The 16,244-nt window shown below is 38.4% G+C and overlaps 1 protein-coding gene across 5 annotated transcripts in view; it reads right to left on the minus strand.

Moving 5' to 3' along the window:
- tafa5a (TAFA chemokine like family member 5a) overlaps positions 1 to 16,244 on the minus strand; it is a 268,874-nt gene that overhangs the window by 159,296 nt on the left and 93,334 nt on the right. For all 5 annotated transcript variants that reach the window (XR_005234450.1, XR_005234453.1, XR_005234454.1 and 2 more), the window contains one exon: positions 9,365 to 9,395. Coding sequence is in view for 1 of the 5 variants with exons in the window: in XM_017436227.3 (XP_017291716.1) it covers positions 9,365 to 9,395 (31 nt within the window). In the remaining 4 variants the exon portion in view is untranslated. The remainder of the gene's footprint in view (positions 1 to 9,364; positions 9,396 to 16,244) is intronic.

Here is a 16,244-nt window from a genome sequence, read left to right on the forward strand (position 1 = left end):
TTAAACGAAATAAACATTTGAAATATATGAGTTTGTATGTAATGTATGAATATAATATACAAGTTTCACTTTTTAAATGGAATTACTGAAATCAATCTACTTTTTCATGATATTCTAATTTTATGACCAGCACCTGTAGATATGATGGCTGCTCAGGTCAGTGGTTTCTGAAGGTCCTTTGTTCATTCACCTCACCCTGTTTGTCACCCAAAGTAATCCTGAACTCTGGGGAGACACAATCCTGTATCTTCAGAAGTAAAAATGCCTTCTTAGAAATGACTTGCCAATTTTTTTTAAGCTGTATTACATCCACAGGGGGATAATTACAAACAAGCTCTTTTATAGAGACTCCAAGTTATCCCTGCTTGGCTTTTCTGTAGTTAAGCGCACTAGAGTGGAGCTCTTGTAAACCACACTGGTGCTAATAAAACACTAATTGCTGCAAATGTCCCCAGCAGTCCCTATAAACCTCCAAATCTTGATGTAATTGCCGTATTCTGTAACTTGTACGGATGCTGTGAAAAGTGGACTTTTTTTTTCTAAAATCAGCTGTGCCTCTCCTCCCACGCTGTCATCTCTGTCTCCGTCTTCCTTCGTGCCATTTCCTCCTCTTCAATTTGCTGATGGTAAAAGCTACAGACTCGGAGTAGACAGTCAATTAGCTGGACGGCTCTGCTGCCTCCTACATGGTGTTGTGTCAAACTGTGGCAACAGGGCCAAAACTGGCTTCACACACCTGCATCACTAATAAGTCTAAAGTACACACATTTTTAATGTAAATACAATAAGCTCATTAACACTTTTTATTCCACTCACAAACACTTGAACAGAAAGTGGTTCACATATGTTTCCCTCCTCCTCTTTTTACTTCAAAAAGAGAAAGAGGCATGAAAAAACTAAATCCGATTGATTCAAAGCCGTACAAAACCTCACTGACATGTTTTTTTTTCTTTTGCACTCTGTACCTCAACCTTTTTTCTGTAATAAAATAGTACCTTTCCCCTCTCAGCAGTGGTGGACTCTGTGGCTCAGATTCACTGCTGCTTAGCACCAAGATCTGGCCTCTGCTGGAGTTCAAATGGATCTGAGAAATATCTGATGGATTGGAAACGTCGTTTCACAATGGAGTTAAGGATTTCTGAAGAAACGTATACAAGCTACCACCAAGTTGTGCAGCTTTGGAAAAAAATCTAAACACACCATGTTTGGTAGATGAATGATCCTCAGCTCAGCAAAAAAAAACTCTGAACTTATATGGCTGAGAGCAGAAAAACACTAAAAAAAACCATTTCCTAAACATGCAGAGTGAATGCTTAGCACCGAACGACTGCTGAAATCTTGTTAATGGAACTGTTATAGTTAAAACAAGCAGAACAGAAGCTAAATTCAACAAAATCAAAAACTGAAAGCTAAAAAAGATAAACAGACTGAAAGTTACAACTAGCAGAATAACAACTAAATGAAAAAGCATACAGAAAAGTAGCTAAAGGAGTAGAACAGTAGTTGCATCCTAAACTGAGAACAGCAAAAGGAAAAAAGCAAAACAGTAGGTATAGCTAAACGGAGCTAAATGGCTAAAAGCTAAAACTAGCAAAGCTAAAACTGTGGCTAAAAGCAAGACCTTACACACAATCTTATAAAATAATATGAAATCTTGTAAGATGTGTTTGAGCTCAGACAATGTGTTATTAAACACTCAACTACTACCACACCAAATTTAATATCTGTTAAAATAACTGAGACATTCATATTTGTGTTGACTAAGATGAATTAGCTGTGGCGGCCATCTTGAATAAGATTGAATCCAACTGTTAATCAGCTGTAGATGTACATCCTAGTTTTATTAAAATCTGACCAGTGGTTCATTTTGCTGATGGTACACACACACACACACACACACACACACACACTATCTCTATTACTCAGGTTTGAATTAAGAGTCATATTTATTTTACAAAATTGGAAATTATAGTGTAATAAATAAAAAAGGTGGCATTTCCAAAAAAATATAAATTTAGAAGAAAACCGAAAAGGGCAAAACTATTCAGAACCATCACTACAGTTACACCACGAATAATCCTTAAGCTTGTTTTGGGTGAAGAACCAGGAGGTCTGAAAATTAGAGAATAGTAATAATTGACTTAGGCTTAAATTTAGGTTTTATTGGACTTCCAGAAGCATAAATGTGAATATTTTACATCAAAATGTTCAGGCAGATTCTTAAAAACAGACTTGTAACCCAATAGAGCATATTCATTCAAATAAATAACTCATACTCCTTAAACAGAAAACCTGTTGAACACCTGAGATTGACTATAAATACTGTAGAAAGATGACCTATATTAGGTGAAGCAGGGAAAATATAAAAGGGAAGCTCTCAAGCAATAAAAAAGAAACAATCAAGCCATTTTTTTCAAACCTTAAGTGAACCCTGAAAACTGTTTTTTTTCTTTAAAAAGCTTCTGCCATTTAAACAAACACCCTAATGTACCGACCTTTAACTGTTAGACTTCATTCAATTTCTTCCTCCTCTCACTTTATTTATTTTGTGTGCCTTTTTATGTTCTCTGCCTTTTCCCCCCTTTCTCATCATTAATTATTTAATAAGCATGTTTTAATAAAGTACACACAGGCATTTTTTCATAAAACTGAATGTTTGTTGTTATGTTTTTTTTTATGGATAAGATTATGTGCGTGAATGTCCTTGTTTGACTTGTTTTAGTTAGAAAAACATTCAGTGTTATTTTCTTTAGTCTTTAGGCAAATGAGCTACATTACTGAGCGTCCAACTCTCCCCAGTTATCTGGCACTAAATGATTTCACTGTGTCTCCTATCTTCATCTATGGTTTTGGATTGACCACAGTGGACAAACTCAGTTTTTATTTAATTTGTTTTTACCAGGGCATCAGCCTCACCAGCATCGAAGAGTCTATCAATGTGCTGCTTATATACATTTGCATGAAAACATCAGTTGAGCAAACATTGACAAACTAAACAAGGTTTCATATTAGCTAATGTTTTTTCACACAGGTGTACTGCCCATGATTGGTAAAATACTGGCCCCATCTTTAAACTCACTCTCACTTTGTTTACTTTATATTTTACTCTGATTTATTTTTAAAATGTTTGAACTGGGTTTTTTTTTGTATTTTTTTATTTCAGTTGAATTTCAGCAATTTAATTTCACCCACAAAAACTTCTGACCAATTACAATACTTGGCACAAACCCCTGTGAGAAAGAGTTCAGCCAGAGTCTTGTGTCACGAACCTGCAGATGAAGCTGCTATGAGAACAAAACTACGCAATTTTCGTCACACAACTACAAGAATGAGAGCCGACTTCGTGACTTCTTATGAAGTATAACTCCTACTTAAAGTAGCCTATGGTTTAATGCTTTCACTGTTGCTAAGAGCTCTTCTATAGAACCTGGTCCGGTTCGGCGCTCATTGATTTTTATCTCCTTCGGTTAATTTTACCTTCAACAAATTCGCCCTCAAAAGTTTTCACAAATTCCATTTTGCCTCAAACTTTCACAGTTGTCACGTTACCCAAATTTACTTTTGCTTTGGTTAAACTTTTCTTAAGTATAAGGTTGTGACATCAGATTTGAAGTGTTTTAATTTATTCTTTACCTGCAGTAACTGATTTTATTAGTAACAGTTGGATCATAACTGTTTTTCCTGCTGGATGGTGGTGCTCCAAATGAGTGCATAATTAATTTTACTCATGTATTTATTACAGGCTTACCTCTACACGAGTATGTCATATTTGAGAAAAGAAAATCTTTTATAAGCTTGAAAAACAACAGAAAAATGGGCACTTGTTTGGCTAACAGCTAGCCCAGTCAGGACAAAGACTTTTGCCTTTTTCTGCACACTCTGTGCTCTCAGGCTGATGTCTCAGCTGATACAAACTACTGAAAACTATTTGACAGAAATGACTAGACTATCCCTTTAATGTCAAAAATCCTTTTATTACAAGTTTTCTGAGAAACCGTTTTCCAATATTATTTTCTTTGCCCCTGACAGGTAAAATAAAAACACTGATTATCATTCATGGTGACAGCAGCTGCAGTTTGGTTAATCTAAGTCAGCTCTTGGTGCTGATGTGTTGACTGCAGAGAAAAATGGTCGCGTATAAAGATCCAAGGGATTTTGTCAAGGCTCAAACTGTCCTGACAAATGTCACAGAACATCTTTAAAATCATTTAGATGGGCTTAGTTGGATGATCTCGGCATAAACAGAGTAGAATCCATCAAAACTGCCTCTGAGGAGGACAGATATAAATATAATTGTTCTATAAATGTGATAAAGATGTTTCCATGGTAGTCCAACTCTGTTTGCATCTGTGCTGCGATGCATTATGGGTAGATGTGACACCAGATGGTTGGAGCAGCCTTGGTCTTTGTAGCCTACAGTGACAAACACGAGTTCCTTTTGACCTCAGTTTGAACTCGAGTGCAGCACAAGACAACACTTAGGGCATTACTAGAAATGTAGACTAAAACAAGGATCCGAGAGGCGTGAAGGGAGAGCGGAGCAAAGATTATGGTGTCTGTACAGCTGCCTGTAAGAGCTAGCAGAGAGGAGTTTTTTATTCCAACGGTTAATGATGGTAAAGATTTCTGCCTTCTGTCATCATTAGCTGATTCTAGGAGAGAGCAGCTGCTTTGACTTTGCACCAATCAGCATGGAATTGTCCAAATGTTCACAGGACTTTTACATTTAAAACTAAACTGTTAATTTGTCAAAGAATTGTGGTTCAGATATAGTAATCCTATTGAATTGTGTAGCAAACAGCTTGTTTTTATGTAGAAATATTTGCACATCAACTGAAATAAACCTAAAAACAAATTGAAATCTTATGGCAGGCACACATTTTTATAAACTTTATAAACCAAAAACAGCACTGGATCTTATCTTCACTGCTGTCCAGTAAAAGCTGTGTCACTATTGAAGTCCTAACTGTCAGGACTGGTCAGTCTTCTGAAGGCTTGAATTCCAAATGTTGAATATTTTCAGAAGCAAAATACACCCAGTAACCAAAGTTTAGCACCTAGACAGAGCGGTGGAAATAAAATGAAACTTCAAATGTTAAAAGGTCATGAGGCTGTATGGCAATGATTGCAATATCAGACATAATGGATAACCGAGTTAGCACTTGTGGTTCCATTCCAGTAGGGTGTAGCCCCCCTCCAACCTGAATACAAGCAGCAATTTGATGCAGAATGAAGAATGATCCACAGCTGCTATAACTGGCCTTAAGATCTGGCAAATCAGATCTGGGTCAGAGTTGGTGCTGAGCTGACTTCACATGTTTGATTGGGGAATAATCTGTAGATCTGATTGGCCACAAGAGGACCGCAACATGATTCTGGCAGTCCATAGAGATAAAGTACGCGACATGGGTGTGTTCAAAGACTGTACCAGAGTGCTGTCACAGCACCCAGCTTCACCCCTTAAAGGAAGGCAGGGAATTATGGTGGTGCGCTTGTAAAGTGAGCCCCTGGATGTACATTTCTGCCTGCGAGTGTCCTGCGCAACAGCAAGCGAAGATACCACAGCTGCTGGTGCGACTCAGTCATAAATGTACTGATTCTCCCACTTATTTGTACTTACAGCTTCAGAATAAAGCTAAAAATATTTTCCTAGTATTAAGAAGCATTTTGGTGGCTAACACTAGATTCTTCTTTCATGTGGTACAATAATGCATAAGCCCTGACATGTAAAATACCTTCTTACCTAGCATGAGCTTAGCACTTATTGTGTCAGTAATAGAAAACTTAGAGGGGAGCTGCTTCTTCTCCCAGAGCTGCTCTGAGCTTCTCACTGTGGGAGAATCTAAAACCTGACCTTTCTCTTGCTTCTTCTCTTTGATCTCTTCAGACACCAGACACTTCCTCTTTGTTGGGCCACTAAAAAAAGCCTTTGAACTCAGCCTGCCACTCAGTGATTTACGTGAACAAAGTCTTGTTATTGGCACCACAGCAGGCTCTTTCTTACTGTCATGGATTAAGAGAAAACGAAGAAACTTAGAACCCTTTTCAGCTCTCTGAATATCTGCACGACAGTTGTTTGCCACAGAGAAGAAAGAGATCTCAGACTTCAAACTGGATCTAAACAGCTTCATAGAGTCAGCCGGTTAACTGTGCAGTTGATTAAATGTCAGCATAATAACACTTTAGTCTTCATGCTCTCGTTTTAGCCTCTAGTATAACAAAAGACGACAAAGGGTTTTGAATACTGATAAGGAACAATGTGTTACTGGCATTTGACAACCAGCTGACATGTTTTCACCCACAATGAAGAAAGCTGTTTTATTTATATTAAATCAATTAAGTCAGAAAACAAAGTCAGTCCTTTGAATATTGCAGCCATCTTCAAATGAGACCCATACTAACAGTTTACAAAGGCAAACATTTGCAGAGCAAAAGATTTGCAGAGTCCAAGTTTAATATTTTAGCTAAAAATATATATTAAAAAATTCCACATCACACTGCATTTGAATATGAGATCATCTCTACCTACAGTGATGAGAAGGCATCAAATGATTGCCAAATTCTCCACTTTGATAAACTACTCTGACTGTAAAGGTGAACAATAACTGATAGGTGCAGTTACAGAAATAAACCCCAATTTGCTCTGTCTGGTATTAAAACTTTCAGTCAGCTGCACGTAACCCTAACAGCAGTGGTCGAACATCCCTCCCTGAGATAATTTGATGATAAAATGTAATTATCCACTCTACCTAATGGAGATGTGCAACTACACCGAAAGCTTCTTCCTCTCCGTCACCTTCCGCTGACATCTCTGATTGCCTGGGACGGCACTGTAAATGTGTGCACACATGTGGAGGTGCGCATGCATCTTCTCCCACATGTGGAAAGTAATCCAATCCTGACAGCACCGATGATTATGCTCAGTGGTGATAATAACACACATGAGATGAATGTTTCGACCCTCCATCGCTCAGCTGCCTTACTTGGTACGAGGCAAGCTGAGCGCGGTGCAGCAGAAAACCGAGCTGACGGATAATTTCCTCCTCCAGCAGCAGGGGTGGATGCTGATAGCAGGCAGACAACCTGGTAGGAACAGAGTGACCCACCTGTTCTACGCACACATCTTTTTTGCTGTCATTTACAAATGCTAACAGACGCACTTATGTGTTGCCTCCCGGCTTGGCAGCTCGCCTGAAGCCATAAGAAGATTAAACGGAGAACATGGAACATCACGCTCGGAACTGAACTAAAAAGGCTAAGTTAGTCTACTTTTGTGCTGCTCTGTTATCATTGACCTGAGTGCATGGATGGAAAAAGCTATAACGTGAGTCGTTGCCGCCTTAAAACAACTCCAGTCTGAGAAATTCTATAGCAGCTCAAGCGAACACTGGCATATGAACTTTACATTACCTTCCGTTGCACATTACACTTTTATTTCAGCAAAAATATAACAATATATCTGGAGGAAGTTCCCCAAGGTTATACAAGAAGTGCTACAGCTAGGTGCTGCTAATTGCATTTGGAAAAAAAAACAATTAGGAAATTAAAGACCTAGCATTCCTTGAAAGAACGGCTACTGCCTACTATACCAGAGTTTTAGACTTTCTGGAATCAATAAAGCCTCTATTTAAGATCATGTTATGTTGAGACATGAAGAAGTTGTATAATAAGAATATGAGAAGGGATGTAAATAACATTTTGTGCAATCTCATGCAAATGTGTTGGTAATGACTCTCCGCTACTACAATACAAATTATAGCCTAATATCTGTAAACATGACTGAGTTGAGGCAGTTATTGTTTTGGCTAATGGTGATTTCAGATTCAGTAAAATCTGTCCTGTTGTTCATTAGATATTTTGCCAACACTAGACAAATGAACACACACACACACACATTTTCTTCATTGATGGGTGATAATATTTGTGTGATGTGAAATTGATGGCAGTGTAAAAGGTAACGAAAGTGGAAGAACTACAAAGATATTTTTGAAGATTGGAAAAACTCATTTGGGTCTTGGGTCCACTTACACTGTCTTAACACGCCAGTCTGGCCATATTTCTCCATACATAGGCCGTTCAAAGACCCATCTACAACAGGTTAGTTATTAAGATGTTTATAAAACTAAAGCAATAGAGAAATGGTACCAAAAAAAAACCAAAAACCCTGTAGTTTCTTAGAGCAAGCTAAAAGCATAAAAAGACGGTGTCTAACAAATATTTTGACAAATGCAGCTTTGAGCTTCACACATTTTGACCTGAAGAAGTAATTTACCATTTTAATTGAACTGAAACATCATGGGTTTTTTTTGCTGAGCTGCAGCACACCCAGACACACACTCCATCTGTGTTTGCTGCAGGCTGTTTGTGTCTCACCTGCCTCTGACCCCCATCAGGCTGGATCACACACCATCACAACAGTGATGGACCAGCCAGCCTACATGTAGAAACGCTCCCTCTCTCTGATTCCCTGTTTGGTGCTTCCCCCTCAAGGGATGACACTGCTACTTATTTTCAACACTGTTCACCAAACGCGTCTCCTTTTCTTCTTCAGTCACCATTTAAGTCTCCTCCATCATTTCCCTCCTCCCTAATCCAGATAAGTAGAATTTCACATCTGTCGCAGGTGCAGGTAGCTGATTTGCATAGATTGTTTGGAAATGGTAATTGAATGGGTTGCTCTCAGAAATCATGTCAGAAATCGGTTTCTGTTGCTTTGTTGTGGGTATTGCTCCATTCAGGGCAGATAAAAGAGGTTTTATTATCCCATTATGGGGCCTGCGTCGTGATGACGTGATGCCTACAGCTTCCTTTCACTGCTCCGTACCACTGGAGGGAAAAACTTTTTAAATAGGATCCCTACAATGACAATTATCACCCGGCAATTCTCTTTCTTACGAACGAGGTCCAATTAATTGCATTTACAGACTCTGAAATGAGCTATGACGAATGCTTTAAGTCAACAACTCCAGTCCTAATTTGCATGGTAATGAATACGTTTCTCTGGGAATCTGAAATGATCCCACATGAGCTTTTTTTTTTTTTTTTTTTTGGAGACAGTGCTTCAGAAGAACTTGGAAACAGAAGTCTGGGAAGAGGAGGAGGTGAGCGTGAAGTATGGCTCTAATCAAAGCCATTGTGTGTAGATTTCCTGCTGGCGTAAATTTGCCCGCCTCAGTCTAAAGCCTGTAAAAGGCCTGTTTTTAATAAGGGGACTGTGTCTTTGAAGAGGCGCTTTACTGATGGGTATTGTTTTCCAGAATAAGAATATATCTTAGCGAAAAAAAATTCCCAATGAGTTGAAAAGTTTCAGAAACAGAAAAAAATAGACCAAACATTCAGATGTGGCATTCTTGTTTTTTCTTACCGTGTTTTTGTCGGATTGCTGATCCATCTTTCTGAAAAATAAAAATATAAAATAAAATTAGGAAAGGTTGTCTGTTAAATCAATTAAACAGTCACTTTTATGCATTTCCCTTCTCTTTACACTTTACCATCTAACACGTTTTAACTTAAATCTATCAGTGAAAAGACTGCAATAAAACTCAAAGCTCAGAGAAAAATCAATTTAATCTGCTAACTTTACTTTCACTGTCATGATTGAAGTCTCCCGTTTAAACATTTTAGTTTGCTTGATTGTATTTGATAAGTGATGGAAGTCTACAACTGAGAACTCTTCATGGTACAACAGTACAGTAGTTTCTACTTCTCCAGCTGCTTCACAAATCAAAGTTGTTGCACCATGTTTTCTAAAAACTGAATCAAATGTCAATTTATATAGCTCATTAAAAATAATTTTAGTTGACTTTTGCAGTCCAGTCAGAATGTTAACAGGATGTAGAAAAAGAAAAGCAATAAAATATGAAAAACAATAGGACTATTTTTCCTAAAACTACACAAAAAATATCTTTTTCAGTTTCGTGTTCCACTTGAATCGGTTGAGTCCTGGAGCCAAGGCGCCAGGCGCTTGCTGACAAGCTCCAGGAGGGTGTGTTAGTTTCCCTGATCTGGGCCAGGTTTCCTGATTAACAGTCCTCCATTATCAAAGTCTTTGAATCGCTCAACCCCCTCTCCAAAGGCCAGTTTGCCATGGGAGACCCTATCAGGTGCTACCCCAGATTCACAGGGGTACTCAAACTCCTCCACGTTAAGGTGGTGATTCTGCAAAGGAGTTAATGAGTTCAGTTTTACTTTAATTGGGAAAGTTAAACTATAAAGCTTTTAAATTCATATATGCAATTTACAAAATATTGCTTTGCTTATTTGGCAAACATATCTGAATATCATCAGCTCAGGAGATGTTATTTTTCTTTAAAAAAAAACCTCAAAAGCAAAAATGAATACAAGTGAGAAGCAGTGGGACCCAAAAGACCCCTGTAGAACCTCATGAGTGTAATTGCTGAAAAAAAGAAAAGCTCCTGTTACTTAAAACAGGCATTAAAAGAAATCCTCAAGTCCCCAAAAAGGTAAAAAAAAGGGGGTTTCATGGGGATGAGAAAGGCCCCAAGTGAAAGTTTGCAGGACAGAGAACCAAAAAAGGATGATGTAAATATTTGATTCCACCCACTGATCCGCCTGAATTATCTTTCAGGTTGGACATAAAAATTCAATTTAATATTCAATCATTTTATTTTACCAGACGAAATATTCACTGACTGTTTGTAAACTGATTAAAATGATGAAATAAACAAGCAAAAACCAATGTTACAGTGCACTTCACTGTCTCCAATCACTTTCATCATTATCTTGCTTCTTTTCACTTGATGTTTTACCAAACTTGTTGCTTTTCCCGAACCCTACCTGTCCTCTGCACAAGAAAAATCCCCTCAGATCATTTTTATTTGTTACTCCCAGCTTTACTCTTCAGCATTTTAATATCCTCACTTCAGTGTCTGTTCTCTCCCTCGAGCCCCTTGGCCTTCTCTTTGCACCTTTTCATACTTCCTATCGAACCCCTAGCCCCAATCTCTCTGCAGATTCTAGCCTCAGCTTTACATCCCAACTAAACCTCATTTTTTTTACATAGATTCTTTCTCCCCTACCTCAAACCTGTGTCTGAAGACTACAGGAGATGCATGAAGGGCAGGAATTAGTACTGCCAAGGAAACACACAAATTGACAGGCCTGAATCCTCGGGGCAGCTTTATGGATTCTCTGCACAGCGTTGGGCAAGAGGCTTACGCAGCCATGCGAGACCAGCCACTAGAAGGCTAAATATAAAAAGAGATCCAGGGATGTGAGTCTGTGCTATCTAACAATCTCAGGTGACTAGAATAGCAATATACAGTAAACTCAGGGGATAAAAGTGCACAGGAGGAATTGGCAGCTTGGTGGGGATTTCTTGTTTATGTTGCATTGATTGGGGAAGGTGTAGGGAAGCTTGCAGGTGTAAGCATTTCCTTGTGATTTTTCTATTGGTGCCCAATAAATCCTAACCTTGCCAAGTCCCAACTTAAATTGTTTGATAAATGTAAATGGACTGCTCAAACAGTTGTGCCGTTGAGTGCAGCACAAACCGGCCCACTCCCAGGTGACAAAATGAAAATCTGCTTTGATCCAAGGGGGCAAGCAATGCCACAGACCTTGTGTATGTATCGAATGTAATGAGAACAGGCACAGAGGAGTAGGAAGGAGCCGCTCCATAATCTACTCCAGCATTCACGGTACCTTCCTAGCTCAGTCTATAATACCTTCAAATGGGTTTCAGTGCCCAGGCTCAAAGCTAGCCAAGGAGCTCTGGAGACACAGTCCCATTCTGATGAAAAATGCCCAACTGCAAAATATGCTGCAGAGATGCACACAAAGTAAACACAATGTGTCTACGTCTGGCAGGGAAGTAATTAGAGAAAGTTGAGCTGGTGAGTGGTGCTGTTGGCATATCAGCCTATAGAACAGAGACACTGATTCCTCTCAAGTCTTCCAGAGGCTTCTCTTCCTCTAATCCACTGACACAATGCACACAGATCTCAGAGAGACTGAGTCAAACAGTAATAAAGTATCTAGGTAAATGGTTAAAGCATGGACACGAAAGCTAAATCATTTAACGTTCGCAGTAATGACAAGACGCCGCAGAAGAAAGAGTAGCAGAAAGAAAGCTTGAATATGTTTATTTTTGGTCCCCCTAATTACAGGAGTGAATAATGACCACCATCAAGAGTTGTTACAACATGAGAGACCATCTCACAGAAGCTGTGAAGTTCGTTGGGAGTTTATTAAGAGTGGATGATTGTCATCTAAGCTGCGTCTACCCAGAATTCACAATCCTTTCATATCTTGAGGCCCTGTAAGGGAGAATAGACAGTGCATCAAAGTTCTCTGTTTGTGCACAGAGCTGCATAATAGAGCAGCGTTAATGTGGGAACTGAGAGATGTTACTGTCTGTCTCTGCATTGCAAGTACAGTCTGCTTCCTGTAAAACTGGGTAACTGGAGTGATGTGGTGAGTCATTGAGTTATAACTGGACAACGTGTACTTCACTGGCAAATACAAAAATCTGGGTTTTAGAAGCACATGGAGTCTTCTTTTAACCGAGCTATAGTTACGCATAAAACAAACAGGTACAATTAAAATCAATAAGAACAATTCCCTCATGTTCAGTGATGACGCATTTAAACATAAAATACTGTGTACTGTGTAATCCCAAATGTTATATTCAAGCATGTTTTTGTTGCCAAAATTCCATGAAAAAACTGAGTGAAATAGTCAGCCAAAGGTCTAAAAGCTGTTTCAGTAATATTTTTAAAGATACAAAGAACCAGATAACTCAGTCCAAAGGTTAGCTGAGGTTAGAACACAATTTGGATTTATCTGTCCAAAGATAGGGAAACTGTTTGTAATCCATTCCTAGGGGTAAATATACTTTATCTCATGTTTGATATATTTTCTGAAAGGAATACACATAGCTAAAACATGAGTATTCAAACAGGCAAACCTGCTTTTATCATTTTTTTGTGATTTTTTTTTAAATCACAAGTTGGAACTGTTACAGAAAAATGGCTCCAAATCAGTCAGTTTTACAAATATTACCCTAAAATTAGGCGTGGACATAGTTGAGACAGATCCAACACGTTCTGAGTGCTAACAGATTGTGCACAAATTTGTTTACAAATTTGCAGAGAACTATTTTGAGTCAACAGTTGGCAAAATAGCTTAAGAACCATTGGATGTATTTTAATGAAACTTTCAGGACATAATCATTGGATGTACATCTAAAACTCATTAACTTTTGAAGATAACCCAATTTAAGATGGCCACCACAATTAAACAGCCAACAAAAAAAAATAAATAAAAATGGCTATGACAGTCAATTAAACAGATATTAAGATAAAATTTGACTTGGTTGTAGCTGAGAGTCATTCACGACACATTGCATGGGATTGTATACAACATTTTCAAGGTTTCAACAAAAAACAAATTCAACTCTGTCATTTCTCATCACAAGATGATCTTAGTCTCAAACTCTGACATGAAAGGTGGCGGGCGATATGCATTCCTTTAAAGAATGCTAGGCCTTTAATTGTTACATAATGCCGTTATTTCCCTTTAAAATGACTTGGAAAAACTGAAACCGAAGCATTTAGGCTAAATATAGAACAGGATCCATATCGCAGCAGCTAAAGTCATGCTCTTGACCTCTTGTAGTAAAGAAAAAAAATGTTTTCCATGTCTAGCTGCTGTAATTTTCTGTAATTAAAGAATATAGAAAACCTAATAAATATAGATCAAGTATATAATATATGAGTAACTAATATAAATATATGAGTAACTAATATAAATATGAGTGACTAAGGTACCACACAACATCATAACCCTGACAGAGGAAGGTAATTGCACAGAAAATGATGTGGTATTTAACTTAAGCTGCCACTGGCGAGACAATGTTTTTGAAATACCTCAGTTGACTCAAACTTAGACAATCATCAAAGAAAAATAAAAAAAGGTTCTTATTTCTTTTTTGAGACATATTTGAAGCAATGCTGTACAAAATGCTAAACCCAGTCTTTACTTTACCCCACTTGTAGTTTACGTAACACAGAGAGCCGTCATCGACTTTTCATTCTCTCATCAGATACAAGCCTCTGCAAGTTAGCACAGTTAAAATGACAGGACTGAATGTGTGAGCGTGTGCGTGCCAGTTTTTTAAAAAAATCTGTAGGTGGACAGTTGATCGGATTCTTCTTCCACCTCACTTGGCCCTCAGAGCGTGTCTGCGTGGGTTTCTGAATGTGTGCGCCCATCGGCATACCTGTGCTGATGGGTGCACACAGTCTGCATATCTGACAGCATACTTGTGTACTGGATTTTAGAGTCTGTAAGTCTGTTTGTGCGTCGGTTTGGCTTTGTGCTTGTCAGGCTGTGGATATTTCCTGTGTGTGAAAAGGGACAGTCTCAGAGCTGACAGCTCACGGAGGAAGCCGTTTGAGGGGCAAATATTGTTGAGGTGTAAAGCTCCGTGTTGGCAAAGTGGAGTAAAAGACTGGAGCTGTCAGGTGTTTCTCTTTTTGCCCATCATGCCCTTCACAGCTCCCCCCTCCAATTTCATCTCTGCATCTGTCATTTTGTGAACGACACCTTGCTCATCTAGAATTAGTTACAGTACGTGTCCTGTCGCTCCTGCTTCGTCCTTTTGTGAAGAATTTCTGACAGGTAAACAGGACATCAGATCATTTGATTCAATCCAAAACGATTTCAAGTGCAACAAAGAAAAAAAAGATTCCAGTGTTTTAGAAATTATTTTTGAAATAAAAAGCCAGCAATTTGCAGCAGCACCGTCATTATACATTCAAACTATTTTTTGTCATTGTTCAATATTTGAGGAGCTTGATTTGCAAAAACCTTTTGAGACAGGAAGCTACAATGGGAGGCAGAAAAAAGTTAGCTTTTAATGCTATAACCCTTCTGGGTAGAACTAATGGATGTAAAAGCTCTTAGATAATTGCTATGCTACTGTAGTTTTTTTTTAGTCACCATTTTTTGTAACCTTTCCCATGTATGCTTTTAAATAGAGCTTGGTTTTTTGAGACACACCATCCCCTCCTTGCAATCATGATTTTGTATTTTCACTATGCAGTTAAGCTAGATTAAATATTACCTTGCTTAATATGCAAATATATAAGTTGACTTACATTTTTTGTGTAAAATTTCAACAAAACCTGCAGGAATTCTCAATTTTAAAGGTTCCTTTATCTGATTTTTTTGTGAAAACTATTATTTATTCCAGAGTAAGGTATGAAGGGCTCCACTTTTTGGAAACCAAGGCTCAGTTCACACCTCACATTAACATCTGTTTCAAATGATTCAACTGCAAGTGGTCAGTTCTGATTGAGAGCTTTCACATCTTGCAGATATAGGGGATCTAGGGGTTTAGAACAAAAATGTTGTAAGTGTGCTTTCAGGCTGTTCACACCTGTATTTATTGCCATCTGAACACAATCAGATGACCCAGGATGGATGTTAGTTTAAGTACATGTGTGTGTTTTGAATGGCTTTTAATGAAACTCCCAAACTGAAATCACTGGTCTTGGGCCTGACATCTTGTGTTCTATCATACACAATTTTTAATATATTTTTTGCTTTCATTTGAATGTAGTCTTTTCTAGCAAATAGACACCTCTTCAGTTCCAGCCCCAAAAGTTATTTTGTGGATTCAAATTCAAAAGGTGACACATTTTATTGTAATGAAGCACTTACACAAATGATGAAAAGCTGGCTTGTAGCAGAAGAACAATTTAGGGTTATGAAGCTTTTAACAACATTCTGGGGATTTACTACTGCTGTAAGTTTGAAGCAACAAAGTGATTATTCTGAATAGCCGCCATTGTTATTGAGGTAGAGTGAACATTTCTAATTAGAGAAACAGTAGATGTATGTTCAAGCTGAAGGCAGACTTCCTGGAGATTCACAAACTAGTTTGAATAACAGGCCAAAGGAAACTGTCCCTCTCAGCAAACGCAACATGCCACAGGTTGGAAGAAACAGGAATGAACCAAACACAGCTGGATGTTTGCATCAGCATCAGGAGCCTGAAGTGGTGTGAGCTGCAGGTGCAGCTAATTGGATTGATTAAGAGGAGTGTGATAAGTGATTGGTCCCTGTGTGGGTAAGTGAGAGGCATACCAGCCCCAGGCTTACTTGATTAGACTCAATGAATCGGGAAGGAGTTTCCTCTCAGATTTGGGCTGATTGAATAATAAAGGGGAGCAGGAGGACTTGAATGGACGGGAACCAGGAGGCTGATGAAAGGAGGA

The sequence above is a fragment of the Kryptolebias marmoratus genome, linkage group LG18, assembly GCF_001649575.2.
Source record: "Kryptolebias marmoratus isolate JLee-2015 linkage group LG18, ASM164957v2, whole genome shotgun sequence".
Lineage (NCBI taxonomy): Eukaryota > Metazoa > Chordata > Actinopteri > Cyprinodontiformes > Rivulidae > Kryptolebias > Kryptolebias marmoratus.